This window comes from Spermophilus citellus (genome assembly GCF_964194105.1).
Source record: "Spermophilus citellus genome assembly, chromosome: 3".
In the NCBI taxonomy this organism is placed as follows: Eukaryota; Metazoa; Chordata; class Mammalia; order Rodentia; family Sciuridae; genus Spermophilus; species Spermophilus citellus.
Window position 1 is genome coordinate 128,105,654 of NC_138184.1, and position 26,829 is coordinate 128,132,482.

At 51.2% G+C, this 26,829-nt stretch overlaps 2 protein-coding genes across 8 annotated transcripts in view; one reads left to right on the forward strand and one right to left on the reverse strand.

Annotated features, from left to right (window-relative positions):
* Positions 1-1,509: 1,509 nt before the first annotated feature.
* Positions 1,510-13,114, forward strand: NACAD (NAC alpha domain containing). The gene is made up of 8 exons (XM_081285046.1): positions 1,510-3,533; positions 6,234-11,267; positions 11,461-11,573; positions 11,656-11,727; positions 12,079-12,225; positions 12,334-12,483; positions 12,601-12,723; positions 12,833-13,114. The coding sequence occupies exons 1-8, from the start codon at positions 3,467-3,469 to the stop codon at positions 12,845-12,847; spliced, it is 5,721 nt and encodes a 1,906-aa protein (XP_081141172.1). The 5' UTR covers positions 1,510-3,466; the 3' UTR covers positions 12,848-13,114.
* Positions 13,115-14,557: 1,443 nt separating this feature from the next.
* Positions 14,558-26,829, reverse strand: part of CCM2 (CCM2 scaffold protein) — a 74,114-nt gene continuing 61,842 nt past the window's right edge. For 5 of the 7 annotated variants that reach the window (XM_081283071.1, XM_081283072.1, XM_081283074.1 and 2 more), the window contains 6 exons: positions 22,985-23,121; positions 21,905-22,040; positions 18,592-18,649; positions 17,722-17,860; positions 16,728-16,866; positions 14,558-15,204 (listed from right to left, as the gene is read on the reverse strand). In XM_081283071.1, coding sequence (XP_081139197.1) covers positions 14,924-15,204; positions 16,728-16,866; positions 17,722-17,860; positions 18,592-18,649; positions 21,905-22,040; positions 22,985-23,121 — 890 coding nt within the window. In that variant the 3' untranslated portion in view covers positions 14,558-14,923. The remainder of the gene's footprint in view (positions 15,205-16,727; positions 16,867-17,721; positions 17,861-18,591; positions 18,650-21,904; positions 22,041-22,984; positions 23,122-26,829) is intronic. The other 2 variants (XM_081283076.1, XM_081283075.1) reach the window with 1 other exon arrangement.

The following is a 26,829-nucleotide window of genomic DNA, read 5'->3' on the forward strand; positions in this document are numbered from 1 at the left end:
TCTGTACCTAAATTTATGAGATTCTGGTCTAGAGTTTTTGAGGGGTATATGTCAGGATACTGCTTGCCTTGTTTGTTTTTGGTACTGGGATTGAACCCAGGGGTGCTGTACCCCTGAGCTACATCCTCTTTTTTTTTTAACAGCCCTTTTTAGTATATTTTGAGACTGGTTTTTTCTAAGTTGCCCAGGCTGGCTTTGAACTTAAAATTCTCCTGCCTTACCCTCCTGAACAGCTAGGATTATAGGCATGAATAATTATGCTGGGCTATTGTTTGCCTTAAAAAATGAATTAGGAATTGTTTCCTCCTCTTCTGTTTTCTGAAAGAGATTGTTTAAATTGGTTTTAATTCCAATTTAAATTTTTGGTATAATTTTCTAGTGGAAACAACCTAGCTCCTCCGACCCAATCACACACCCCCTTTTTTTTCAGGGCAGGGGTTTGAACCCAGGGACTCATGCATGTTGATTTATTTTGAGGAGATTTGAAATTACAAATTCAATTATTTGATAGTTATGGGACATTAGCTACCTATCTCATCTATTTTGAGTTTTGGGAATTTGTGATTTTCAAATAATCAGTTCATTACTTACAAATTGTTGAATTTATATACATCAAATTGTAGCATTCCCCTTGGTGTCCTTAAAATGTTTGTAGGTTTCATAGCACTAGCCCCATTTCACTCCTGATATTGGTCATTTGTGTCTTTATTTTTGTTTGTCTTGCAAGAGTTTTAACCAATTTTATAATTTTTCAAAGAACCATGTTTTTATTTCATTGATTCCTTTTATCATCTTCCTGTTTTATACTCATTGATTTCTGTCTTTATTTTACTATTTCCCTTTCTTCTGCTGTGTTGGTTTATTTTGCTCTTCTTTCCTACTTTATTTTTTATATTTTTTGTTTGGTTTGGGTTTTTTGGCAGTTTTGGAGATTGAACCCAAGGCCTTGTGCACACTAGACAATTGCATTACCACTGAGCTACATCCTTAGCCCCCCTTTTCCTGATTTCTTGATATAGGAAATCAAATTGTTGGCATGAGACATTTCTTCTCTTATAATTGCTGCAAATATTCTTCCCTGCACTGCTTTGGCTACATAGTACAATTTTGATATTTTGTGGTTTTATTTTCATTTAGTTCCATGCCAAAAAAATTTTTTTCCTTGGATAATTCCTCTGGCCCATGAATTATTTAGAAGTGTGTTATTGAGTGGGCTAGGATTGTGGCTCAGCAGTAGAGCACTCATCTAGCATGTGCGAGGCCCTGGGTTCCATCCTCAGCATCACATAAAAACAGATATTTAAAACAAAGGTTGGGGCTGGGGCTGTGGCTCAAGCGGTAGCGTGCTGGCCTGGCATGGTGCGGCCCGGTTCGATCCTCAGCACCACATATAAACAAAGATGTTGTGTCCGCCGAAAACTAAAAAATAAATATTAAAATTCTCTCTCTCTCTTAACAACAACAAAAAAAGAAGTGTGTTATTGAATTCTCAAGTGTTTAGGGATCTTCCTGTTGTCTTTCTCTTAGTTGATTTCAAGTTTGAGTTCACTGGTATAAGTATATGCTCCATTTTGTTTGTTTAGGTTGGGTTTTTGGTCTTTGCAGTACTAAGGATACTCTACCACTGAGCTACATCCCTGGCCCTTTGTATTGTTTTTATTTTGAAGCAGGGTCTGGCTAAATTTCTGAGGCTGGCCTTGAACTTGTGATCATCTGGCCTCAGTCTCTTGTATCACTGGGAATGTCCAGCACACCTAGTGATAGTGTCTTTTTGTTGTGGGATCTCCCTTACTAGTTCCCTACCCCCTCTCCCTGCGCCAGGAGCCTCTGGGTAGAGTTGGGGAGGAAAGCAGCATGTTTTCCAACATGCCTCCTTGCCATGCTCAGCTGGTGGTGTCAGCAGGCCTTCACTTCTGTATGGGAATGAAGAAATCTACCTGGCTCTCCTGTTGGTAGACTGAGGTAAGGAAATGCCAGGCCTAGGTCGCCTACTGGGAAGACGCTCTACTAGCTATTCTGTTCACCTGATCCCTCACCAGCTCCCCTTCATTTCATCTTTAAGGATTCTACTTTGGCTTTCTCTTTTATGCCCTGGATTTATAGTTTTTCAGGGCATTTATAGGGAATTTGATTTCTAAGAATCCATGATATTTTCATGATAGGCATGTGTCAGAGCAGCAAGCTTAGAATTCAGCTAAGAAAACAGGAGAGCATTCACAGGAGGAGGAGATGGAAATGAAGGTCCTTACGTAAAAGATGTAAAGGAAAGGCGGAAGAAAGTTGCACACCAGCGGGAAAAATGGATGGACTGACAGCAACTAAGAGGAAGGCAGGGTAGATGTGCAACGCTGGGCCTTGAGGCAGGTTCTGAGGAGTTGGGGATAGACCTGACTTCCTGAGCTTTGTGATAGAATCAGAAGAATGAGGAAGTTGGAGGCTCCCTCCCTGCTTGCCACAATGGCTGCTCTTGATTTTTTTCTACCCAAGTTCAGAAATGACAATGTGTCATTCATCGGTCTCTCAGTGCCTGGCACCGTGCGGGGAAGTGGGGTGGTGAATCTAGGCGGTGCAGAGGCCTGAGTGGAAGCAATCGCGCATTTCAGAAAAACCAAGGGGCGGGGCGGGCTTCATTCTTGGAGGTGTGGCAGGGGCAGCTGTCAGGAATGGAAGGAGGAGCTTTTCTTTTCTTTTCCTCCCCATGCCTAGAGAACTGAGGGGTGAAGGGGTGGGAGCAGATCATCACGCTGCCAGGAAACCCAGAGACCCAGCTTGGCCCAGGAGCTCGTCTGGATCCACCTTCCCCGCTGCGCTCTCTTAAGCTCCATCTCTGGTTGCCACAGAGACTGGAGGCGGTTGCCATGGAGACCGACGACTGCAAGGACCAACCAATCACTCCAAAGCTGCGGCTCCAACTCATCTTTTGGATGCAGGCATCAAGCTGGGCGGGGTTCCCTCCCCACTCCGGGCCTCCGGTGCCCTTCGCCTAGTCAGAGAAGGGTGGGCTGTCTCTGACAGTATCTCCCTGAGGCTCCTCCCCGGTCCCTGAAACCTTGGTTCTAGAGACGCCTCCGCCTATTCCCAGCTAAGGGGTGATGCCATCGGGGAGGTGTCCAGACCCCGAATGTCTTCGAATCCCTCCCTGGTAAAGGGAGGGGGATGCTGCGGGAAAGGCTGGGCGGGGCGCAGGCGCCCCACGCCTGCTCGGATTCGTACACCACAGGAGGAAGACCTCAACCGGTTGGGTAGGGAGGGAGCACCCCCCACCCGCGACAAAGCGCTCCGCAGTGCCTGGCTCGCCCGCGCACGCTCACTCAGGCCGCTGGGCGGGCGGGGCTGCGCTGACGTCATCCACACTCCGCTCCCCCTCCCCGCCAGCTGAGGGGCGGTGGCCGCTCAGGCTACGCCGGGCGGCTGTACGGACAGACGGACCGAGGGACAGAGGGACAGGCGGGCGCACGTCGAGGCCATGCCCGGGGAGGCTGCCCGCGCCGAGTTACCGCTGCCTGAGGCTAGTGGGCCTGGGCCCCGCACAGGTGAGACCGCGGCCCCTCTCCTCTCCGACCCAATTCTCTATACGGCCTATTCCCTCCTTCATCCCTCTGCCTCGCTCGCCGGCCAGTCCTAGTCATTTCCAAGCTCTGCCCTTCCCTACACTCGAACCCTGACCCCCACTCAGGACTTAGGGCAAGAGCGGGATGGGACTCAAGGAGTGCTCCTGCGAGCCAGAAGCGACGTGGGGACCTGCGCCCTTGGCCTCTGACCCTGGGGTCTTTGGGCTCCCTGAGCTCCTGGTCCGCCGGGCTCCTCCCGCCTGTTCTAGCAGCCGCGCCCCGCTGGCGTCCCATTGTCCGTGCAGAGCTACCAGCCTCCAGGTCTGAAGGCTACGGGTTCGGGTTCGGAGGCGGGAGGCCTATGGGGTCCCTGCAGCCTGATCCGGCGCCCACCCAGACAGTCCTTAACTGCAACCTGGGTTTCCAAGGGCTGGGGACTGGCCAGGCACAGGAGAGAGGAGCAGAACTGGCTGGAGATATAGGAAGGCCAGAGGGAGAGCAACTTGGGGGAGAAACAGCAGATCTGGGTCTGGAAGGTGGGAGGCCTTGGGGAGGTGGCCTCACCAGCAACGCCCCATTGTGCAGACCACCGGATCCCTGGAAAGGCTGGGTCAACAAATGTTGGTTTAGACGATAGGTCGGTCCACTTGGCCTGGGCAGTCAGAGCCTGGATGGTTTCTGCTGGGAGGTTGGCCATGTGTGGCTTGGACAGGGCCAAGGGCACCTTGCTGTGAACAAGAAGTCACCTGGGCTGTCGACAGTGTAGGGTCAATGGCATGGCTATGAGGTGACACAGTTATCACCTCTGCTCTTGGGAAACAGGCAGTCCAGGATGAGACTCCACAGAAACAGGATCATGTGCTGGCTCTGTTCTGGCTTGTTTGGTGACCTTGAATGAGTCACAAAAATCTTTGGCCTTTTCTTTTCCTTCCATTCTAACCTTGGCCAATTCAGCCCTTCTCCTACCCTGGAGGCATATCAGGGGTCAGTGCAGTGCAGTTTTAGAGCACCCAATTATGCCCACCAGCCACACCCACTCCCACTGTTGGATATCCGTTGTGCCACAAGAGACCTGAAGGAGCTCCCTGTTCTCTCAGGACCCCCTGGCTTATCCAGCAGCTCAGCCCTCAGTTGATGAGCTCTCAATGCCCTGAGGCTGCTGAGGGCAAATCCGGCAGCCTGGCAACGAAGCTGCACCTTCTTAGACTTCACCACTAATCCTGTTTGATCTCCACTTTGTAGGAGAGAAAGCCGAGGTGCAGGCAGTGTTGTCCTGTCACCAGTGAGCATGATAGAGCAGTCATCCCTCGGCAAGCATCAGCCTTGGAGCCCAGCCCCTATAAGCAGCCCCTCCCCCTCTTGAGCAGGACTTGGCCTGGACTGGGGTGGGGGACTAGGAGGGCCTTCAGCAGATGCTTCAAATAGAAGCATCTTTGGCTTTGGTGGAGGTGAAAAAGGGAATGTTACAAGGCCATTAAAAAAATGAGGCTTATGAGCACTTGGCACACATGGGAAAAATGCTTATGAGATAATATCTGGTGAAAACCGCAAGATTCAGAAGTGCATATGCAGAGTGACCTCAGTGATGATAAAATGCCAGTCAGCAAGAGACCAGGAGGTAGCAAACCAGCAGAGTGTTGTGGTAAGGCTTGCCAGGGGTGTTCTTTCACTTTGCTGAGTGCCCTAAGTGCTTTCTGATCCATGTTACTTCATGGTGTATGTGTGAAGGGACTTTTCAGCTGGAGGTGTGTCAGCCCATGGAGGTTTCCTGAGCACCTGTAGCCTCCTCATGGGGGCTCCTTAGGACCCAGAGAAGGGCTACAGGGCAGGACCTAGCTCCCAGTCCCAAGGGAGAATTTGGCACTCATCATGGAATGGCTGCTACTCTGGGGAGCACTGGACCAGGGGCTCCACTAGCCCTCCTGTAGCTGTCCTGCTCCCACTGAGTTGCATGATCACCATTATTTCCCACCACTGCCTTTCTAGATGGATGCTCCAATTCAGTTTCTGTGGGAAACACCTGTCTCCATTCTTGAGAAACTTGGCTGCATTCAGAGCCCCTGGTTTCCCTCCTCCCATATACCACAGGGAGCAGCCCAGGCACAGGGCCCTGAGGTGACAGGTTGACTTCAAGTGTTGGCAGCAATATAGGAGAGAGATGGGCCAAAGAGGCAAAGCCCATATTTTACAGTAGGCATATGTGAGACCTGTAATGTTCCAGAGCTGTGCAGTGTGGGAGGGCCCATGCTCCTGCCATGGGAAGGCACTGTCCAGCAGATTCTGATTGCTATCCACTCCAGCTAAGCCCAGCTAAATCATACTGATTAACTAGAAAGGAATCAGCAATCTAGTCTCAAAAAAAAAAAAGATGGAAATGCTAGTTGCATCTTTGCTAAAGTGTCCCCAAGAAAATCCTGAGTTTATAACACACACAGCAACACTGCCTGCAAGCCCCCATTCTGCAGAGCTACTGTCAACAGTTCTGTTCTCTGTCAAAACCCCTGGAAATTTTCCCTTAAATGCGACCCACACCACCATTCTCTTCTCCCTCCTGTCTTCCCCAACCAGCTCTCCACTGGGCCTCTTTCAATGGACATCTGTTTCCCATCCCATGCTCAGCTCTTCACCTCACTTGGTCTGGAGATGTGTCCGGGTGCTTCACATTCTTCTCTGTCTCCACAGAGCTCTCCTGTGATGCAGCTGCTGCCACCATCCTGAGAGAGGACCGGCGGGAGCCCCATGCCCTGATCCCAGAGCCCAGCTCCCTGACCCTCACGTTCCTGCCCAGCAAGCCAGGTGCCCGGCCCCAGCCTGAGGGAGCCAGCTGGGATGCAGTGCCTGGTGGGGCCCCTTCAGCCTGGGCAGACCCAGCGGAAGGCAGCCCAAACCCAACACTCCTCTCCGAGGGCCCCCTCCCACAGGCTTTGCCTGATGAGGGTCAGCCCCCTGAGGCTCTGCTCACTAAGGGCCCTCTCCCTGCCACCCTGGAGCCCCGGATTGTGATGGGCGAGGAGACATGCCAGGCACCCCAGTCACCCAGGGCAGGCCTACCAGTGCTCAGGGATCAGGAGGGTGGGCTCACCAACCTGTACCCACCTCCCGAGCTGTATTCTCAGGGTGATCCTCCTGTGCCTTCCCCTCCCCCAGACCCTGATTCCTACTTCACCCCTCCCTCCACTCCCACCAAGACAACCTACATCCTGCTTCCCAGCCATGGGCCCCATAGGGACACCTGGGACCCAGAGGATGAGCTGCTGGACTCCCCACCTGCCTCGCCCTCAGGCTCATACATCACGGCAGATGGGGACAGCTGGACCTCATCACCATCCTGTTCCCTCAGCCTGCTGGCCCCAGCTGAAGGGCTGGACTTCCCCTCAGACTGGGGCCTCTCCCCACAGGGGTCTGTAGCAGATGAACAAGAGCCCCATCCCACTGTGCCTCCCGAATCCCTATCTTCTGAGTCTAGTCTTTCTGCAGACAGTAGCTCTTCCTGGGACCAGGAGGGCCACTTCTTCGACCTGGACTTCCTAGCCAATGACCCAATGATCCCTGCAGCCCTCCTGCCTTTCCAGGGCAGCCTCATCTTCCAGGTGGAGGCAGTGGAGGTGACACCACTGCCCCCAGAAGAGGAGGAGGTGGCAGCTAATGTTCCTGCTCCAGATGGGGACCTGGCCGGAGAGGGTGAGGAGGATAGCACATCTGCCTCCTTCCTGCAGTCACTATCTGACCTGTCCATCATTGAGGGCATGGATGAGGCCTTTGCCTTCCGGGATGACACCTCTGCGGCCTCCTCTGACTCGGACTCAGCCTCCTATGCAGGAGCAGATGATGACAGGCTGTATAGTGGGGAACCCCATGCCCAGCCCAGTGCCCTGCTGCAGGACAGTGCCCAGAAGACAGAGCAGGAGCATAGAAGGGGGACTGCTTTCTGGAGCCCAGAGGCCATCAGAACAGTAACCGACCCTCAGGTCTCAGAGGGAGAGGCTCATCTCGCCCACAGCCAGGAATCAACTTCAGAAATGGAAGAAGGCCTTGCTTTAAGCCAAGAGTCTGAAACTACTGTGACCCCTCATGCTCTGCAGGCAGCCCTAGGCCTTCAGATGGAGGCGGCTTCCAGGGTGCCCCCTCAGGTTGGTGAAGAAGAAGCTAACTCTACCACTGGACAAGCACCTGCCACCAGGGCACTGCCTCAGCTTTCCAAGGAGGTGATGAGTGCTACCTTAGGTCAGGAGCCCATCATTGTAGAACCACAACCAGTTCTTCAAGAAGCAGCAAGTCCCACCTTGTACACAGAGCCTCCTGAGAACTCAAAGGAAGAGGACCGAGTTCTCCCCTCAGGCCTGGAGACTGTAGTTGCAGCCACACAGGGGCTCCAGCAGGCTGAAGGGGGTGTCATTCTACTCGAGGACTCTCCTGAGGCAGCACTTTCACCCCTTCAGGAAGCAGATCCCACCTCAGGCCTAGAGCCTATGGCTGGGGCCACACCAGAGCGCCAGCAGCCTGAAGAGATTGTCACCATACCCCAAACGCTTCCACCCCTGAAAGATGCAGATTCCACATGGGGCTTAGAGACTGTGGCTGGGGCCATAACAGAGCCCCAGCAGGCTGAAGGGAGGGTCTCCATACCCCAGGATCCCCCTGAGACAGAACTTCCACCACTGCTAGATGCAGATCCTACCTTGGGCCTAGAGCCTATAGTGGCAGCCACACCAGGGCCTCAGCAGGCTGAAGAAAGTACCACTATACCCCAGGACTCCCCTGAAACAGAACTTCCACCCCTGCAACATGCGGAATCCACCTTAGGCCTGGAATCTGTGGCTGGGGCCATAATAGAGCCCCAACAGGCTGAAGAGTGTGTCACCGTACCCCAGAACTACACTGAGACAGAACTTCCACCTGGGCAAGATGCAGATGCCACCTCAGGCCTGGAATCTGTGGCTGGGGCCATAACAGAGCCCCAGCAGACTGAAGAGTGTGTCATGATACCCCAGGACTCCCCTGAGACAGAACTTCCACCCCTGCAAGATGCAGGTCCCACCTTGGGCCTAGAGCCTATGGCTGCAACCACACCAGGGCCCCAGCAGGCTGAAGAGAGTGTCACTGTACCCCAGGACTCCCCTGAGACAGCATTTCCACCCCTGCAAGATACAGATCCCACCTTGGGCCTAGAACCTCTGGCTGAAGCCACACCAGGGCTTCAGCAGGCTGAAGAGTGTGTCACCATACTCCAGGACTCCCCTGAGACAGAACTTCCACCCCTGCAACATGCAGGTCCCACCTCAGGACTGGAGCCTGTGGCTGGGGCCATAACAGAGCCCCAGCAGGTTGAAGAGAGTGTCACCGTAACCCAGGACTCCCCTGAGACAGCATTTCCACCCCTGCAAGATACAGATCCCGCCTTGGGCCTAGAACCTCTGGCTGAAGAGTGTGTCACCATACTCCAGGACTCCCCTAAGACAGAACTTCCACCCCTGCAAGATGCAGATCCCACCTCAGGCCTAGAACCTCTGGCTGAAGCCACACCAGGGCTTCAGCAGGCTGAAGAGAGTGTTACCATATCCCAGGACTCTTCTGAGACAGAACTTCCACCCCTGCAAGATGCAAATCCCACCTCAGGCCTAGAGCCTGTGGCCACAGCCACACCAGGGCCCCAGCAGGCTGAAGAGTGTCTCACCATACTCCAGGACTCCCCTGAGACAGAACTTCCACCCCTGCAAGATGCAGGTCCCACCTCAGGCCTAGAGCCTGTGGCTATAGCCACACCAGGGCTTCAGCAGGCTGAAGAGAATGTCACCATATTCCAGGACTCCCCTGAGACAGAACTTCCACCCCTGCAAGATGCAGATCCCACCTCAGGCCTAGAGCCTGTGGCTATAGCCACACCAGGGCCCCAGCAGGCTGAAAAGAGTGTCACCATACCCCAGGACTCCCCTGAGACAGAACTTCCACCCCTGCAAGATGCAGGTCCCACCTCAGGCCTGGAGTCTGTGGCTGGGGCCACCACAGAGCCCCAGCAGGCTGAAGAGTGTGTCACCATATCCCAGGACTCCCTTGAGACAGCACTTCCACCCCTGCAAGATGCAGGTACCACCTCAGGCCTAAAGCCTGTGGCTATAGCCACACCAGGGCCCCAGCAGGCTGAAGAGAGTGTCACCATACTCCAGGACTCCCCTGAGACAAAATTTCCACCCCTGCAAGATGCAGATCCCACCTCAAGCCTAGAGCTTGAGGCTGCAGCCACACCAGGGCCTCAGCAGGCTGAAGAGAATGTCACCATACCCCAGGACTCCCCTGAGACAGCACTTCCACCTGGGCAAGATGCAGATCCCACCTCAGGTCTGGAGCTTATGGCTGGGGCCAAACCAGAGCCCCAACAGGCTGAAGAGAGTGTCACCATACCACAGAGCTCCCCTGAGAGAGCACTTCCACCCTTGCAAGATGCAGGACTCACCTTAGCCTCGGAGCCCATGGCTGGAGACACCCATGGGGCCCGAGGGAATAAGCTCATGGCTTCTGTGACCCAGCAGGAATTAGGTCTGGCCTTAGAACTAAGGCCAGAGCCTGGGGAGCATGATGCAGGCCCTGATGGAGACCCAGAGCCTTCAGCCTTGAACCAGACCCAAAAGGATGGCCCAGAACCAACTGCAAAGACTGGAACTCCTTGGGCCCCAAGGGAAGAGGCAGGACCCACCTTAGGCATGGAAGCCCCTGGTCCCCCTGAACCTGCCTCTGGCACTGGAAAAGAAGTAGCTGTGGACCTTTCAGCACCTGAGGGGGAAATATGTCTTGAAGCCTGTGTGTACGTGGGTGATGGGGCCAAGACCCATTCGCCTCCAAAGGAGGCCCTGGGGGCTAAGAACAAGAGGGGTGTAGGCCCCAAGCCACCACCAGCACAGGAAGGTGGGCCTGCATCAGTGCCCCAAGGTGTGAGAGAGGCTCCCAAGGCATGTCCTACTGCCTGCCCTGAGGTCACACAGGCACAGATCCTGAGCCCAGCCAAGAAAGGAAGGGGTCTGAGCAGCAAGGCCACCATGGAACCCAGACTTCCCTTAGCTGTGGCCAAAGAGGCCAGGCTAAGTTCAGGCACAAAGTCCCCAGCAAAGGTTGCATCCAGGCTGGACAGGGACTTCCCTAAAGAGCTTACCCCTTCTGTATCACCTTCCCAGTGGTTGGAGCCTTCACTAGGCCTGGGCAATGGAAAGCAGCCCCAGAGAGCACCTGGTATGCTCAAATCCTCCCCACTACAACTCCCAGAAAACCTTGCCAGGGGCCGGCCTAGTACACCTCAAAACAGGCTCTCAGACCCTGACCCCTCTGATCCTGGTGTTCTTGCTGGGGAAGCCCCACTGGCCCTGGGACCCCCTAACTCTCGCTTGTGCCAGAACCCGCAGGAAGACTCTGTGGAGGGTGAGGAGCCACCAGCCTCTCGGGGCCTTCACGTGTCTCGGGCAGTAGCCCAGGGGGCCACTGCTGCTGCTGCTGCCTCAGGAAACACCCAGCCTCTGGGGACAGGGCAGCAGATCAGCCTCTCCCATCACCACCCACTCCTCATCCCCAAGGCGGTCCCCACGGATGCCAAAGACCTGGCCAAAGACCTGGCCTCTCAGATCTCGCCACCCAGCCAAGTGCCTCCTCCCTCTGGGACCCAGAGCCCATCGAGCCCTCAAGGGCTCCCAGCCCTAGAACAGCAAGAGGACGAGGACAGCCTGGAAGAAGGTGAGGGGGAATGTAGGGGTGGGGGCCCCAGGCTTGGGCAGCTAGTCCTCTCCAGGGTAAGCACTGCCGTCCTAGGCTACAGGACCTCTGCAGTGGTGTGATGATGTCAAGACCCCCAGCTCCAATTCATGATGAAGTAGAGCCAGGGGCCCATCTAGGGGAGTCATTCTCACACCTCTCTTCCCTTCCCCAGACTCACCTAGGGCCCTGGGCTCAGGCCAGCACTCGGATAGTCACGGGGAGTCGTCAGCGGAGTTGGACGAGCAGGACATCTCAGCGCCTCAGATGGTGCAGTGCCCATCCCAGGTGCCCAGTCTGGGGGAGAGGTTGGCCCTTAGGTGGGCCCTACACTCCCACCCACAGGTGCTCAGCCCTCACCTTTCCACAGGCCCCAACAGGCAGCAGTGAGGAGACCATCGCCAAAGCCAAGCAGAGTCGCAGTGAAAAGAAGGCTCGAAAAGTAGGCTGGGAGCTCCCCTTCTGACCCCAGTACTAGCACCATCTGCACAGGGGGACATCTTTACCAAGATGGGTCATACCCCATAACTAATGAAATAGTATCCATAGGGAAGACCTGTGGGTCAAATCTAATAACCCATGCACCTTCCCCTAAACAGTTTGGGCTGGAATAGCATGGTGGTCATATGGATGAAGGTCAGCCTCCTCCAAAGGCTAGTACACACAGGGAAGGACTGGTCACTCAGGGTCATGGGGAAGTTGGGGTGAGGTGTTTGCCTGCCAGGCACTGTGCTACCTGCCTTTTCTGGTTGGGCCTACAGCAGGTCTGAACCATCTCTACCCTCTGCCTCAGGCAATGTCGAAACTGGGCTTGCGGCAGATTCAGGGAGTCACCAGGATCACTATCCAGAAGTCCAAGAACATCCTCTTTGTCATCGCCAAGCCTGATGTCTTCAAGAGCCCCGCCTCAGACACCTATGTGGTCTTTGGCGAGGCCAAGGTTTGTCCTAGCTGTGGCTGTGGCAGTGGTGATGACCAGGGAAACAGGGATGAGGCAGATGGACAGGGAGTGTGCAGGCCCTACTGACACAGCTGTCCCATGCTACAGATTGAGGACCTATCCCAGCAAGTGCACAAAGCTGCAGCAGAGAAGTTCAAGGTGCCCTCGGAGTCCTCAGCCCTGGTCCCTGAGTCGGCACCTGGACCCCGGGTGAGGCCAGAGTGTGAGGAAGAGGAAGAGGAGGAGGACGAGGAGGAGGTGAGGCTAAGGGGCTCCAAGACTCCGTGTGGAGGGCTTCTGCCTAAGGCCTGTGTCAGGAGAGCCCTGGACCAGAGGCCTCAAGCGGCTTATCATCTCCCTACTTCACCCCACCAGGTGGACGAGGCAGGCTTAGAGCTGCGTGACATTGAGCTGGTGATGGCCCAGGCCAATGTGTCCAGGGCCAAGGCTGTGCGGGCCCTAAGGGACAACCACAGTGACATCGTCAATGCCATCATGGTGAGTAAGCATTGGCCCCACCCCCACCTCCCAGCTGTCCCTGGAGGCCTCGGGTGAGGTCCTGATTTGGCTCTACATCATGACCCTCTCCTTCCACATTTTTCCACAGGAACTGACAATGTAGCTGCTGGCCAGAAGCTGGGTACATCCTGCCCCATCCCCCAGCTCTGCTGTCCAATAAATTGGTGTCCCATCATCACCCTCTGGTGTCCCCTCAATACCCTGTGGCAACTTCTCAATATCCTCTGAAGTCCCCACATTACCCTGCCATCTCATCATCCTTTGATGTCACCTCATCACCATGCCACCTCACTGTCCTCTAGTGTCCTCAGAAGACCCTCTGGTGTCCTATCATTATGGAATCCCCTCAGTGCCCCAACTGCCCTCTGAAATCCTCTCAAACCCTGGCATCACCTAACCGCCCTCTGGGACCTCCTCAGTGTTCTCTGGTGTAGTCTCAATACCCTCTGGCATTCCATCAATACCCTCTGGTAACCCCCAATGCTCTCTGGCATCACCTAAATGTCCCTCAGCATCCTTTCATCACTCTCATATCCCCTCACTGTCCTTTGGCATCCCCTCAGATCCAGCTAGGGGTAAGAGTGGCCATCTGCTCCACATTCTCCACTCTCTGCTAAGAGATCAGTGACTCAGTCAGTGTTGGCCATTTCTGGAATGTGTGCCCTGGAGAGGCAAGCATGTGGTTCTTGTGACTCCACATCAAAGACTCTGCAAGGCCATGCTCTATGTGTACATGGGGGACACTGAGACTCACTGGGGCACAGGGTGGGCTGTGGAAGGCAGATAGGAGCTAGAGGACAAAGTCTGCGTTTTCAGCCTCCCCTCATTATTCCAGAGCAGGATTATTTGCATTCAAAGCTAGAGACAGCTCCAATACCCTCTGGTTTTCCCAGCCTGGACTGTGGTCCCATGACCAGCTCTGGAACAGCCATGGTAGAGGGAAAATTCTCCCTATAAAACACTATCCAGGGTTGTTCTCTCCTGAAGAGACAATACCACATGGACCTGTCTGCCTTACTCCTATAAGACCCTCCAGACCCTCTGGCTAGGCCTGGACACAAGTGGGATATCCATGGAGCTCCATTTATGGATACCTCAGAGGCCTGGTATGCAACCCTTCTGCCCAGCAGGGCACACCACTCCCTGCAGTGGGGGAATATCACATCTCCTCATCCCAAGAACTTTCTGGATGTGTCCTGAGGGTTCTCAGCAGAATCGAGGCTTTGATGGAGGGAGAGACCCAGAACAACCTGACTTCACGTCACCTCTCTCCCCTCCCTGGATTCTAAGGAAGGTTTGAAGTGGCGTAAAGGGCAGAGGTCAGACTAATGCCAATACAAACTGGGAGAAGATCACACTGGGGATGGACATGATGAACATGGAGAGGGTAGGTGGATAAAGGGCCCATGATAGCTTATCTGAAGCTCCCAGCACTCCCAGATAGCACTTCTGATCAGCAAGGTGCCAGGGCAAGCAGCCAGAGAAGTCAGTTCCTTGAGGAATCTATGCGAGTGATGAAAAGATCAAAGCACCTTTGCTGATCATACAATGCACATTGCTTCTGCTGCCCATGGTCACTGCCCCTGACACCCATAAGAGAACCCAGTAGATCTTCTGGCCTCACACCCACAAAGCAAAACCCAAATCACAAGTGCCTGCTGCCTGACTGCCCCAGCCCTGACACCACTGTGCCCATCTCTGGGTATTATGGGCAGACATGGGCAAAGGGACAGAGGCCAGAATGGACCCCCCTCCTAGCAACATGGTTTTCACCCAACTGGATCAGAAACATGTTTGGTAACCAGAGATTAAATTATTCACATTGCAGTAAACATTTTTTAAGGTCTCTGAGAGTTAACAACAGGAACATCATGTGCAAAATTGACAGCTGTCCAGGGCCAGGCTATCAGGACTGGCTCTCCTTGCCAGCTTGGCCTGGCCCTCCCAGAGCAGGCGGTGCAGGGTATGGCTGAGCCCCAGAGGATGAGGCACAGAGCCTTCGCCCTGGATCAGGGCACGTCCTGCGGCAGCTCTGTGCTCTTTCACAGTAGAGGACCTGGCCGCCCAGGGCCACCTGTGCCTGCAGCCGCCCCCCAGCTCCTAGCCAGCAGGAAGGGCTAATACTCAGGTCAACTCCTGGGGCGGCCTGGGATGGTAGGGATGGGTGCTCCACTGCCCATCACACTGAATCCTGGTCCATGCTGCAGCCCAACGCCTCGATGTCACTACTGATGTCTGAGATCATGCGGTCCCATTCATCCCCCTCTGAGGGTGCTGACCGGTCATCGGGACTGCCTGTGGCCCTGTTCCCATTGGTGGTAGAGGTGGATGTGGTGCTCAGGGCCCGCCGGTGCCTGCCAAAGCTGTCAGTGATGATGCCACGGCCATCTTTCACACCAATGGTCTCTAGGAAGTTCTCGAAGTGCTGGCTGTCCTTCTCTGGGATGAAGGGCCTCAGACCTGCCAACACATAACCCCAACACCACACCCACAGTAAGGCTCAGGGTCCAAACAGGAACACAGCTGCCCCTCGTCCATGGCCTGAGGACCCTGATACCATACAAACCGTTCCCTGGATCCAGATGGTTTGGCTAAAATCCCACTTCTGAAAGGCACCCCAGCTGTAGAAACTTGCCATCTGTCACATCTGCCCTCCCTGGCCTTGAGGAACAGCACAGGCCAGGGGCCCACGACCTCCTCTCATTCTCTATGGGCTCTCAGAGCCCCCATTTCACAAGTAAGAAAATGAAACCCAGAGTAGTCAGTCTTCTGCTCTGCTGGCACTGGCAATAGAGGCCAAAACCATGATGTTAAAGCCAAAGGCCCAGCCCAAGGTGACTGCCCCAACTCTGTCTTCCTAATCAAGAATCCCCTGAACTCCTCTGTTGTGAGCAGGCTGGGCCCATCCAGAGAGGACAAGAGTCCCACGCACACAGGGGTAAGGTGCTGCTGCACCAGCTTGTCATACAGACAGCTGCCACCCCCACCTTCCAGAGCTGGAGCTCCTAGAGCTCTAACTACTGTGCTGTGAAGGCCCTATAATTAAGGCTTCCCAAAGAAGGCAAGTGAGGTGGCAGAGGGGAGGCCTGGAGGATGGGAAATTGCCCTCCCAGTGGGCTCCAAGCAGCATGCCACCATGGCTCAGCTCCTCTCTAATCCATTTGAAAAGAGGTGCCTACCTAAGGGCAGCCTCTAAAGGAACATCCTGAGTTACACATGGGCCCATCTGAGCCCTGCTGGGGAACTGACCCAGGGAGGCCTCAGCAGGAAGCAGGAACTCAGACTAGATTCCAGAGGGCCCAGTCTCCCATAAGCAGGGAGCCCTGGGGGGACAGCCAATGTCGGCCAGGCTGGTAGAAAGGGAAATAAATCTACCTCCTTAGTTTACTGGGAGCACAGGTCCAGGACTTAGTAGCCCTTAACAAGCAACCACTGACTGTGTTCAGAGTGTTGGCAGAGCAAAAACCACAGCTGAATCATTGATCCCTCAAGGTCTGCGCCTCAGGTATCCAAGGTAGGCCTGACTACCAAGCCTGCCAGTCACTCAGATCTAACATGCTGAACTCTTCAGAGTCTTGTAAAAGGGTGATCTTCACCTGGGATGGCATCTTCACCTCTTTACTTGGCAAACTCCCACATACCCATCAATTACTCAAGTGTCACCTCCTTGAAGAACAACCCTGACTCCTCTCTTGAACTGTAGAGTTCTATTCAGTACTAGTCCCAGTCCCAGGGCAACCTCTCCTGCTTCCTGGCAGGGCCCACTCAGCTCAGTTCAGCTCAGGGTTCTCAGGAGATGGAGAGCTGTTGGTGGGCCCCCAGAAAGCTCTAGAAAGAGATCTTCCAACTAATTGTGGCAGATCCTGAGACCTCAGGGTGCTATTTTGCCAACCGTCATTGTTAATGGAATCTGCACCTTTACTTCAAGGTATAGGTATACGTTTCCAGAGGGAACCTGGCGCCCTCTGGGGCTCCCCACTCACCAAGCAGCAGGAACTTGCGACTGTCTCCATAGAGCTGCCGTAGGCTAATACAAAACTCATGAATGGAGGCTCCATTGCGGTACTCATGCAGCAGCGCAGCAAACTGCTGGATCTCCTGCGACGACAGCTTAGTGCGCAGCTGTAGGAACAGAGAAGAACAGGTGTGAGAACAGATATGGGTGGGTAGGAGGGCATGGCAGCTGGGCCCTCACCCTGTCACAGCCATGGACTTGGGTGGATCACCTGCAGCAGACAGGGCTGGGAACCTGGGGGCCAGGCCCATGCTGAGGACCAGTCACGTCTAGGTTCACATCTTCACTCCCTGTGGGGTCAGAATGCCCACAGTGAATCCCTATCCCATCATCCCAGGCATGGTAGCCTCCAGAGGAAAAATGAGGTGCCCTGGCAGCTCCACTTTCCTGAACCTGAGTACCCTCAGTGGGGCAAGGAGGGAGGGCAGTGCCAGTTCTTCATAGAGCATCAATGAAACAAATCAACAGGGAAGGGCTGGGGTTGTGGCTCAGCAGTAGAGCGCTCACCTAGCACGTATGAGGCCATGGGTTCGATCCTTAGCATCACATAAAAATAAATAAAATAAAGGTATTGGAAAATAAATGTTTTTTAAAAAAATCAACAGGGTAGGACAGGAAGCTGGCACCTGTCAGGGTCAGGGCTGATGCCCTCAGGGCACAAATGCATGCAATGAGGAAGTCTTGAGTTTTTAGTGACAAAACTATGAGAGATGTAGAGGGAAGGCATCTAGATCCAAGCCCTGTAGGAGCCACTATTTCCTCTCAGGACTTGGTACCAGCATGGTCCAGTCCTTATGGCTCAGTCCCACCAACACAGGGTCCCATACTGTCCCTGGGAAAAGGCAGCAATGTCAGCAAAAATGATGAGGCAAGTGTACACAAGGTGCCCACTCACATGCCTATGCTCTATGAGGGAAGAAAGCCTGGCCCCTCTCAGGCACTCCCTTACAGGTATGGCCTACCGTCTGCATGTAGTCCTGTAGCAGCTCTGTGGCACTGGTGCTCAACTCACTCTCACTGACAGTCTTGCCGTGGGGTGATGCCTGCATGCAGAAGGACAAGGGCGGCAGGCCACTAGCATCCACAGAGTCAGAGAAGCAGCTGCAAAGGAACATGGTGTGTGGGCAAGCAGCTTGCCACCCCTGCATCCTACACATTTCAGGGACCCAGTCAGGATGAAGTGTGCACCAGTTCCCATCCTTGAGCAGAAGTGTATGCAAATGATAGTAACAGGGATGATGGATGACAATGACAAGAAGAAAGTTGGCTGAGCATGGCCACGTGCACCAACCAGCAGAGGTAGTCAGCTTGGCCTGGTCCTGAGGCTCCTCAGAGGTGTGGCTCTCGATGGCCTCTGAGCAAAGGGAGGGAATTCATGAGACCAGTAAATGGACAGTGTCGTGGAGGGAAGAGAGGCTAATAGGAAAACCCAGGGGACAGTCTCCTCAGGCAGTGCCCAGAGTTGAGGGGGCACAGAAGGAGAGGTATAGATGGGGGTGAGCATCAGGACAGCAGAACATGTGGACTGAGCTGCCACAGAAGCTGCAGGTGGTGGCAGGGAGAGGCTGAAAAGTACAGAAGAACAAGAGCACCCAATGTGCCTTTTAAGGTCACTCTCTGGAGGTCACAGAGTTGGCAGGGCAGGAGAGACCAGAGGGAGGTAAGGACTCTAAAAGCAGACATGAGGGATGCAGTGTAGACAATGGGTCTAGAGTTTTGGGACCGGTGAGGCTGTGATGAGCTGGAGGTGGTGGGTGACTAGCTGGAGCCCAGATGATGTTGGGCAATGTCCGAAGCTTGTCTACTCCAGGGTTTGGGGCACGTGCACTCACAAGGTGCTGGCTTCTGCATCGTAGGTCTCCTTAATATCCACTTTTGTGGAAGAGTCATCTGTAGGAAGATATAAAAAAAAAAAATACAGGGCTGGGGATATAGCTCAGTTGATAGAGTGCTTGCCGTGCATACACAAAGTCCTGGGTTTAATCCCTAGCACTACCAAAAAAAAAATAATAATAATAATAATAATTTTAAAAAAATAAACAAACAAAAAACCACAACTTTCAGGTCCAGCCTGCCCAGCTATATTTTACAAGAGACAGTGGCTGCCCTGCCCTTTGGGGAACCCTAAAGTCCTTCATCACGTAACCACCATGCCCCAGAATGTGCTGTGTGCCAAGGGTAGGACTCCTAGACTTGAGTCCACAGCCCTCCATTCTATCCAATGCACATCCTGCTGCAGGTTGGGAGGGAGTCTACAGAGGACTCAACTTACCCACAGCCAAGGTCATGACAGTTGTCTTTGGGGATGTCAACTATGTGTTAAACTAAATGAAAGAAATTATGCTATTTGTCCCAGGTCACATAGCAGAAGCCAAAGAGCTGGGTATTCCAACCCCTGCCTAGACAAAGCCAGGCCTCAGAATCCCTGAGACCCTCATCTCTGCAAATAGTCTGCATACAGCAACTGCCTGGATAATGCTCAACAAATGACAGCTTGTGACAAAGATTATATAGTTGGCTGTTCCAAATGTAAGGAAAGGAGCATTCCAATACTGAGCCAAGCAGCAAATAAAAGCTTTATGAGCAGGCAAGTCTTTAAATGGGAGCAAAGAAGAGGGTGGCAGGAAAAGGGACTTTTTGTGTGTGTGCGTACTGGGGATTGAACCAGGGGCACTCAACCACTGAGCTACATCTTCAGCCCTATTTTGTATTTTGTTTAGAGACAAGGTCTCACTGAGTTGCTTAGCGCCTTACTTTTTGCTGAGGTTGGCTTTGAACTCATGATCCTCCTGCCTCAGCCTCCTAAACCACTGGGATTACAGGAATGTGCCAATACACCTGGCAAAAGGGGATATTTCTGGTTGCAGGTGAGAATGGAGGGCAGAATAATGGCCCCAAAGAATCCACACTCCCAATCCCAGGACTACAAATATTCCGTTCCACAGCAAAGGGGAGTTAAGGTTGCTAATCAGCTGACCTTAGGATAAGGAAATGATCCTGGATTATGTGAATGGGCTCAATGAGACCACAAGGGTTCCAAGCATAGCCAGAGAAAGGAACAGAGATGCCATCAAGATGGAGGAAAGGGTTATGTTCCAAGACACACAGAAGTCTCTAAGAGCTGGGAAGGGCAAGGAAATGGTCTTCTGGAGGTTTCAGAGTAACCAGCAGAGCCGACACCTCACCCTGTGAGGCCTGTGATAGAATCTTAAGTCCCTTAAGAGGATGCATTTGTGCTGTTAAGCTGCTAAGCTTTGATGATCTGTCCTGGCAGGGGAGAATGAACATAGCACGCAAGGCGCTGAAGCAGAAATAAGCAGTGGATGCATGCACGTGTGTTTCTATGTGTGTGCGCATCCCAGAGGTAGGTTCCAAAAGGCTGGCAGGGGATAAAACCTACTCAGCCTGATAGTAGTGCTGTATGCACGCTTGCTTTGGGAAAACTCATTCAGATGTACACTTAGGGTTTGTGCACTTTTCAATTAAAAATTTATTAGGACTGGGTGTGGTGGAGCACACCTATATATAATCCCAGATACTCAGGAAGCTGAGGCTGGACAATTGTAAATTTGAGGATAGTTTTGACAACTTAGTGAGACCCTGTCTCAAAAAAATAAAAAGGGATGGGGACATAGCTCAATGCTATAATGCCCCTGGGTTCAATCCCCAGTACCACAAAAATGAATGAATGAATGTATAAGTTAATGAATAAACAAAGCTAGCAAGTCCCTATTGGGAATTTTAATGCACAGGTCTGAACCAATCACAATCAAACTGAACTGTTCCTCATGCAGTTACTTTGAACAAGCTGTTGACTTCCAAGCCTCAATTCCCCATCTCTAAGACAGGGCTAAATGATGTTCCTACCTCACTTGGCTTTGGAGGACTAAATAAGATGCAGCATGTGCCTCAGTGTTCATCACTACAAGCAGCAGTGAGGCCCACATTGGGAAAAAGGGGCTTTAGCACCAGCAATAAGAAAGAGACCACACCATTATGTATATATACCACATTTTCTTTATCCATTCATCTGTTGAAGGGCACCCAGGGGGTGCCATAGAAGAATAGAAGTTTAGTGGATTCTAATCCACTAAAGGGGAATGAAGGAAAGGGTGGGGGGATAGGAATAGGAAAGACAATGGAATTAATCTAACATGAACTGCTTATGTACATATATGAATAAAGCACAATGAATCTCCACATTATGTACATCCACAAGACTGGGATCCTAATTAGAGTAAGACATACTTTATGTTTGTATAAATATTTCAAAATATATTCTTACTGTCATGTATTAAAAAAATTCTAATTCAACAGCAGATATAAAGTGATTGCAGTCCAAGTTCTTCTCACAGCTCCTCCCCTCATTAATGTACTCCTCTGCCCATTATATTCAAGACACATTTACTTTGAACTGCATCCATTGAACAACTGACTTGAAACAAACAAAAAAGAAATAGACCATACCATGATACACCCTTAAAATGAGGTATACACCTGTTCAAAGAATTCCCTCCCAGCTTTGTAAACACATAGGGCTCTCCCCACTAGTGAATTACTAGGGATAGGATAGGGGGCTGAGACTCATCACCATAAAAAGAAAAAACTGCAGGCAACAAACAGCACTGTTTACAGAATCTATGCTTTTTATGCCTCTGATTTATATAAACCATTAATCTTTTATAAATGATAAATCTGAAAATTAATGCTGTTGGTGTTCAGGAGACTTAGCTCTAGTGAGCTTGTACATAAAGGAAGTATCTAGTATGGACTAACAAGAAGCCTGAACGTGCTCTGCAACCAGTCTTGGTGGAATGTGCAGAGATGCTGACTCCCATATGTTGGTCCAGCGATGAAGCCTTTTAGGTACCTTTGGTTCCTCCCACCACCAACAACCCATCTCCAAGCCTTGGCTTCAGGAGAAGCCTGAGCTTCACCTGAACACATTTGGCATGGTCCCGGAATGAGCCATCATACTGAGAGCTGCCTACGCTTGGTCATACTAAAAGGGTTATTCCCCAGACCCATGCTCAGCCCCGAGATCCATGCTCAGCCCCCAGATCCACAGCATGCCTCTACTGGAAGCCTGTGGTTCCAGAAATGTTCATGGCCCCCATATTCTCTGCCTGCTTTTACTCAACGTACCGCTGTGCAGGGATAAGTGGTGGGTGGGTGTAGAGGCCCCATCAAATATTGCTCGGTCCAGAAAGTCGATGGTGGACTCCGTGTAAACAATCTGGAAGACCTGACCAAGCAGGGAGCATAGCTCTTCAGCGGCAACCTGCAGTGGGAACAGAGCAGCAGCTGATGCAGCCAGTGCCCAAGAAGCTTCCAGGGTACCTGGAGGCTTCAGACACTTCATAAATATGAACCAAAAGCAGACACCAGAATAACTAAGGGCCCCTACACCTTTCACAGCCCACAAGGTGCCAAAGCAGAGAAGCTGAGGACCACCTCAGGATTCTTTCTGAACAGACTGTGGCCCAGGTGTGCCTTGAAGGTATCTGGGGACTGTGCTGAGAATACTATCTAGAAGATATTAAAGGTAGGCAGTAGCTATCATCTATTTTACAGATGCAGAAATTAAACAGAAAGGTCTCCCCAAGGCCCTGTGGCTGTTGGGTGGCTATGAGCCCAAAGCCAAACCCACAACCACAAACAGATTTCTATGGAATCTGCAAGCACAGTCCTTAGCACCAGGCAGGTCTGGGGTGCAGGTCACTGCATGCCCATCAATAAGGGATGCGGGGATAGTGGACTAGTAGAGGAAGCAGGAGAATATCTTTGAATAAAAACCTAGCTGGCCATGTCAGAGAAGGACTGGAGGAGGGGTAAAAAGGCCAGGTCAGGTAAGGGCAGGAGGGTAAGGCCAGACCAGGCAGAAGTGGGTAGGGATGGGGGTGGTCAGCGTAGGGTACAGGAGTCTGGGGTCAGGGTTGTGGGCAGGGCCTTAAGAAACTGAACATGAGACATGTTCAGGGTAGGCAGAAGGGTTAGGGTTGGGTGGGGTCAGGCAGGGGAAGAGGAGGGACTAAGCCCTAGGTAGAGTTGTGGGTAAAACCTGGTCATTAAGTAGGGCTGGGCTGTGGGTAGGGCCATGGAATGACTAGTCATGGGTTGGATCAGGCTATGGAAGAGCCGGAGGTACAAGAGGCCATTGGCAGGGTCTAGTTATAAGTTGGGCTGAGGGATAGGCCTGGGCTATGAACAGGATAGAGATCTCACCTTGCTCTCTGCAGCCAGGATGACCAGGCAGCATGCTTCCACTGGCCCCACTGCACTCTCCGACAGGGAGCCTGAACTGAGGCCTCTGGAACTTTCCGCACACAGACTCTGGCTTGGGGAGATACCCGGATCCTGGGCTAATAAATGAACACCCTATCAGGTTAGCTCAGTGGAAAGAGGGCAGGCCTGAGAGCAGTCAGGGCACGAGTTGGGCTACTCTTAAAATATGGTTCAGGAGCTCTTTACTTGGCTCAGGTGTCCACCAAATGACCTGGGTGACTGGCCTATGCCATGTGTACTCTCTGGGAAAGTTCCCTCTTCTAGCCTCCTCCTAACAAGTATGGGAACAGATGAGCCCTGAGCTCCAGGGTACCGGAGCACACAGCTCCCCCACCCCCGCCATCTTCATACTTCACTGCATGTCATCACTGAGAATGGACACTCCACATGCATATCACCCCACATGACCTCCTAGCATCCTTGCTAAAGATGGAGGAGATATGTGATATCCCATATTCAATGCTTTTGATCCACACAAAAGATGATAATTTCACAAGGTTCAAGTTATCATATGATAGATTCTGAACACAATCCTGAAAGAAGTTTACCTCCAGAAAAGTTTATGGCCCAATAAACTCTCTTTATACAGAAGGGTAAACTAAAGCACAAGGGCAAAGGGCTGGGACTGAAAGTATGTAAATAGCAGAGTCCAGGTGCCAGTCTAGAAAGTCACATCTCAGTGCCATGTTTTTAATACTACCCACCACCTCCCCCAACATCTTATGTGATTTCCAGGACCACCCAGGAGCCAGGCTCTGACAGCAGGAACATCCAACAGACCAAATTGGAATGACTGGAAACAAATCCTATACATCCCCTGTTGCCTAAGTATTAGAAGGCAAGCTCACTTAGGAAGGAGGGAAGATAAAAATGGGAAAACCTAAGGCTCAAACACAGTCTGGTAGAGAAAGATGGGGAGAGGCCCAGGTCACATTCAGGAGAAGTATGTGCAGACAAAGGCTATAAGGCATAAATCCCTCAGTGAGACCAAAGGCCTGCACTGTCCCCAGGGCAGACACCACAGAACTACTGAGTATGTGGACCATGATGAGTCCATGCCAAGATGTAATAAGTGTAAAACATACACATAGGGCTCCAGAGTTGATACAAACAGTATACTAACTAGCTCAATAATTTTTATATTGATTATATGCTGTTATGATAATACTTTGTATACAGAGAGCTAAATAAAATATACTATTAAAACTAATTTCACTTGTATCCTTCTTTACAGTATTGGGGATTGGACCCCGGGGTGCTCTACCACTGAGCTACATCTCCAGCCTTTTTATTTTTTGAGGCAGGGTCTTGCTAAATTGCTGAGATTGGCCTTGAACTTGTGATCTTCCTGCCTTAACTCCAAGAGGTTAGAATTACAGGCATGTGCCACAGCACGTGTTGTCTCTCTTTTTTTTTTGTACCAGGAATTGAACCCATGGGTGCTTAACCACTGAGCCACATCTCCAGCCCTTCTCATTTTTTATTTTGAGACAGGGTCTTGTTAAATTGCTTAGGATGTCACTAAGTTACTGAGGCTGGCTTTGAACCTACAATCCTTCTGCCTTAGCCTTCTGAACCACTGGGATTAGGGGTGTGAACCATCATTCCCAGCTGTCTTTACTTTTTTAATATTTTTAATTGGCTGCCTGGCTGTGCCTGGGATGGTTCTTGAGCAGGGTAGGCAGCTGGGAAGTTCAGATAGCATTCATGTGCTATCTCTAAGGACTCCACATCTACCCTCCTGTTAACAGATGCAGCCTGTAAGCCCTACTTCAAAACTACAATTTGCCTCTTTCCTGCATCACACACAAACTGCTTAAGCAGATACACAGATGACCCTGTATTTATCTAGCCTTAGCTAAAGTCACCCTCTGAGCAGACGTGGCTCCCTAGTTCCCTCATACTATACTATCCCAAATACCAGTGACCCTTGGCCTGAAAGATGCATACAGCTAAACCACACACAGTAGACACACAGAGCAGACTTTAGATACCAGTCTGCCAGGCTCTGTATGGGGCACTTTGCATCCCAATTCTGATGAATGGAAACTATCCTGCTGAGAACAGTCCCTGGGACACAGGGATTTATTCCCTTCCTGTGAATCATAAGTTCTCTCAAAGATGAGTCCTGCTGCTTATGTTTTTATAAAAAAGTTTCTCCTATGGAATGTGTTTTCTCTCTCAAAAAAATCTATTATTTGCTGGGTGTGGTGGCGCATGTCTATAATCCCGGTAGCACAGGAGGCTGAGACAGGAGTTTTGTGGGTTCAAAGCCAGCCTTAACAACAGCAAGGCGCTAAGCAACTCAGTGAGACCCTGTCTCTAAATAAAATACAAAATAGGACTGAGGATGTGGCTCAGTAGTTGAGTGTCTCTGTGTTCAATCCCCAGTACAAAACTATTATCTACCTTCTTTTCTTTTTTTTTTTAAAGTGATGAAAGTTATTTTCTATTATTTCTTTGTTTTGTTTTGTTTTTTTGTTGTTGTTTCAAAATTTTTCCATTATCCAAATTGTTTTAATGATTAAAGCTAAGAAATTATCTTGCCGCATAAGGAACAGAAATGGGAGGACCTTCCCTCCCCACCTGCAAGGACCGGGTCAGGAGCTGGTCTCCTCACTCCCTGTCCCCTAAAGGATACCTCCTGTAGATACAAGGCAGAGGAAACAGAGGGTTACCATGGTGCTGGACAGAGTGCTTAGAAGTAGCCACAGAACCTTCTAAGGCCAGAAGGAACAGTTTAACCCTTCTTAACCAAATGTCCCATCTTCACCAAATGCATGATCTTCATGACAGTACTTAAACTCCCTTCTGTCCATCTGTAAGATGGGAATCAATGAAATCTTCCTTAAAGATTTATTATAGGGGCTGGGGTTGTGGCTCAAGTGGTAGCGCACTTGCCTGGCATGAATGAGGCACTGGGTTCGATCCCTAGCACCACATAAAAATAAAATAAAGATATCGTGTCCACCTAAAACTAAAAAATTTTTTAAAAAAAGATTTATTATAGAGGGTTGGGGTTGTGGCTCAGTGGTAGAGTGCTTGCCTAGCATATGTGAGGCATTGGGTTAGATCCCAGCACCACATAAAAATAAATAAATAAAATAAAGGTATTGTGTCCATCTATAACTAGGAAAAAAAAAGATTATAGAGGTTAAATGAGATAATCATATCAAATGCTTTGTACTAATATGAGTCACATTAAGTTGCCACTTTTACTGATTAAAATGTTTAAATACGGACAGTTTCATATTATTCAACTTAGTTCAATGCCTGGCATTAATAGTCAATACTCATTCATCACTGTGAAGGAAAATAAGCACCATGGCTTAAATATTAAATATTCTCCAAAGGCTGATGTATGGAAGGCGTGGTCCCCAGGGGGGCACTGTTGGGAGGTGGCAGAAGCTTTAGGAGACAGGATTATCTTATGTCATTGAGGTGTGCCCTCAAAAAGGATTATGGAACCCCAGTCCTTTTTTCTTCCTTTGTTTTGCTTCCTGGACATAAGATAAACAGTTTGGTCTACTACACATTCCCTGCTATTACCACCCTGGCATTACAGGCCTACAAGCAATGGGTCGACTAATCATGGACCGGAACCTCTAAAACCATAAGTGATGGGGCTGGGGTTGTGGCTCAGTGGTAGAGTGCTTGCCTCACATGTGTGAGGCGCTGGGTTCAATTCTCAGCACCACACATAAATAAATGAATAAAATAAAGGTCCTTCAACACTAAAAAATATTTTAAAAAAATAAAAATTAAAAATAAAACCATAAGTGAAA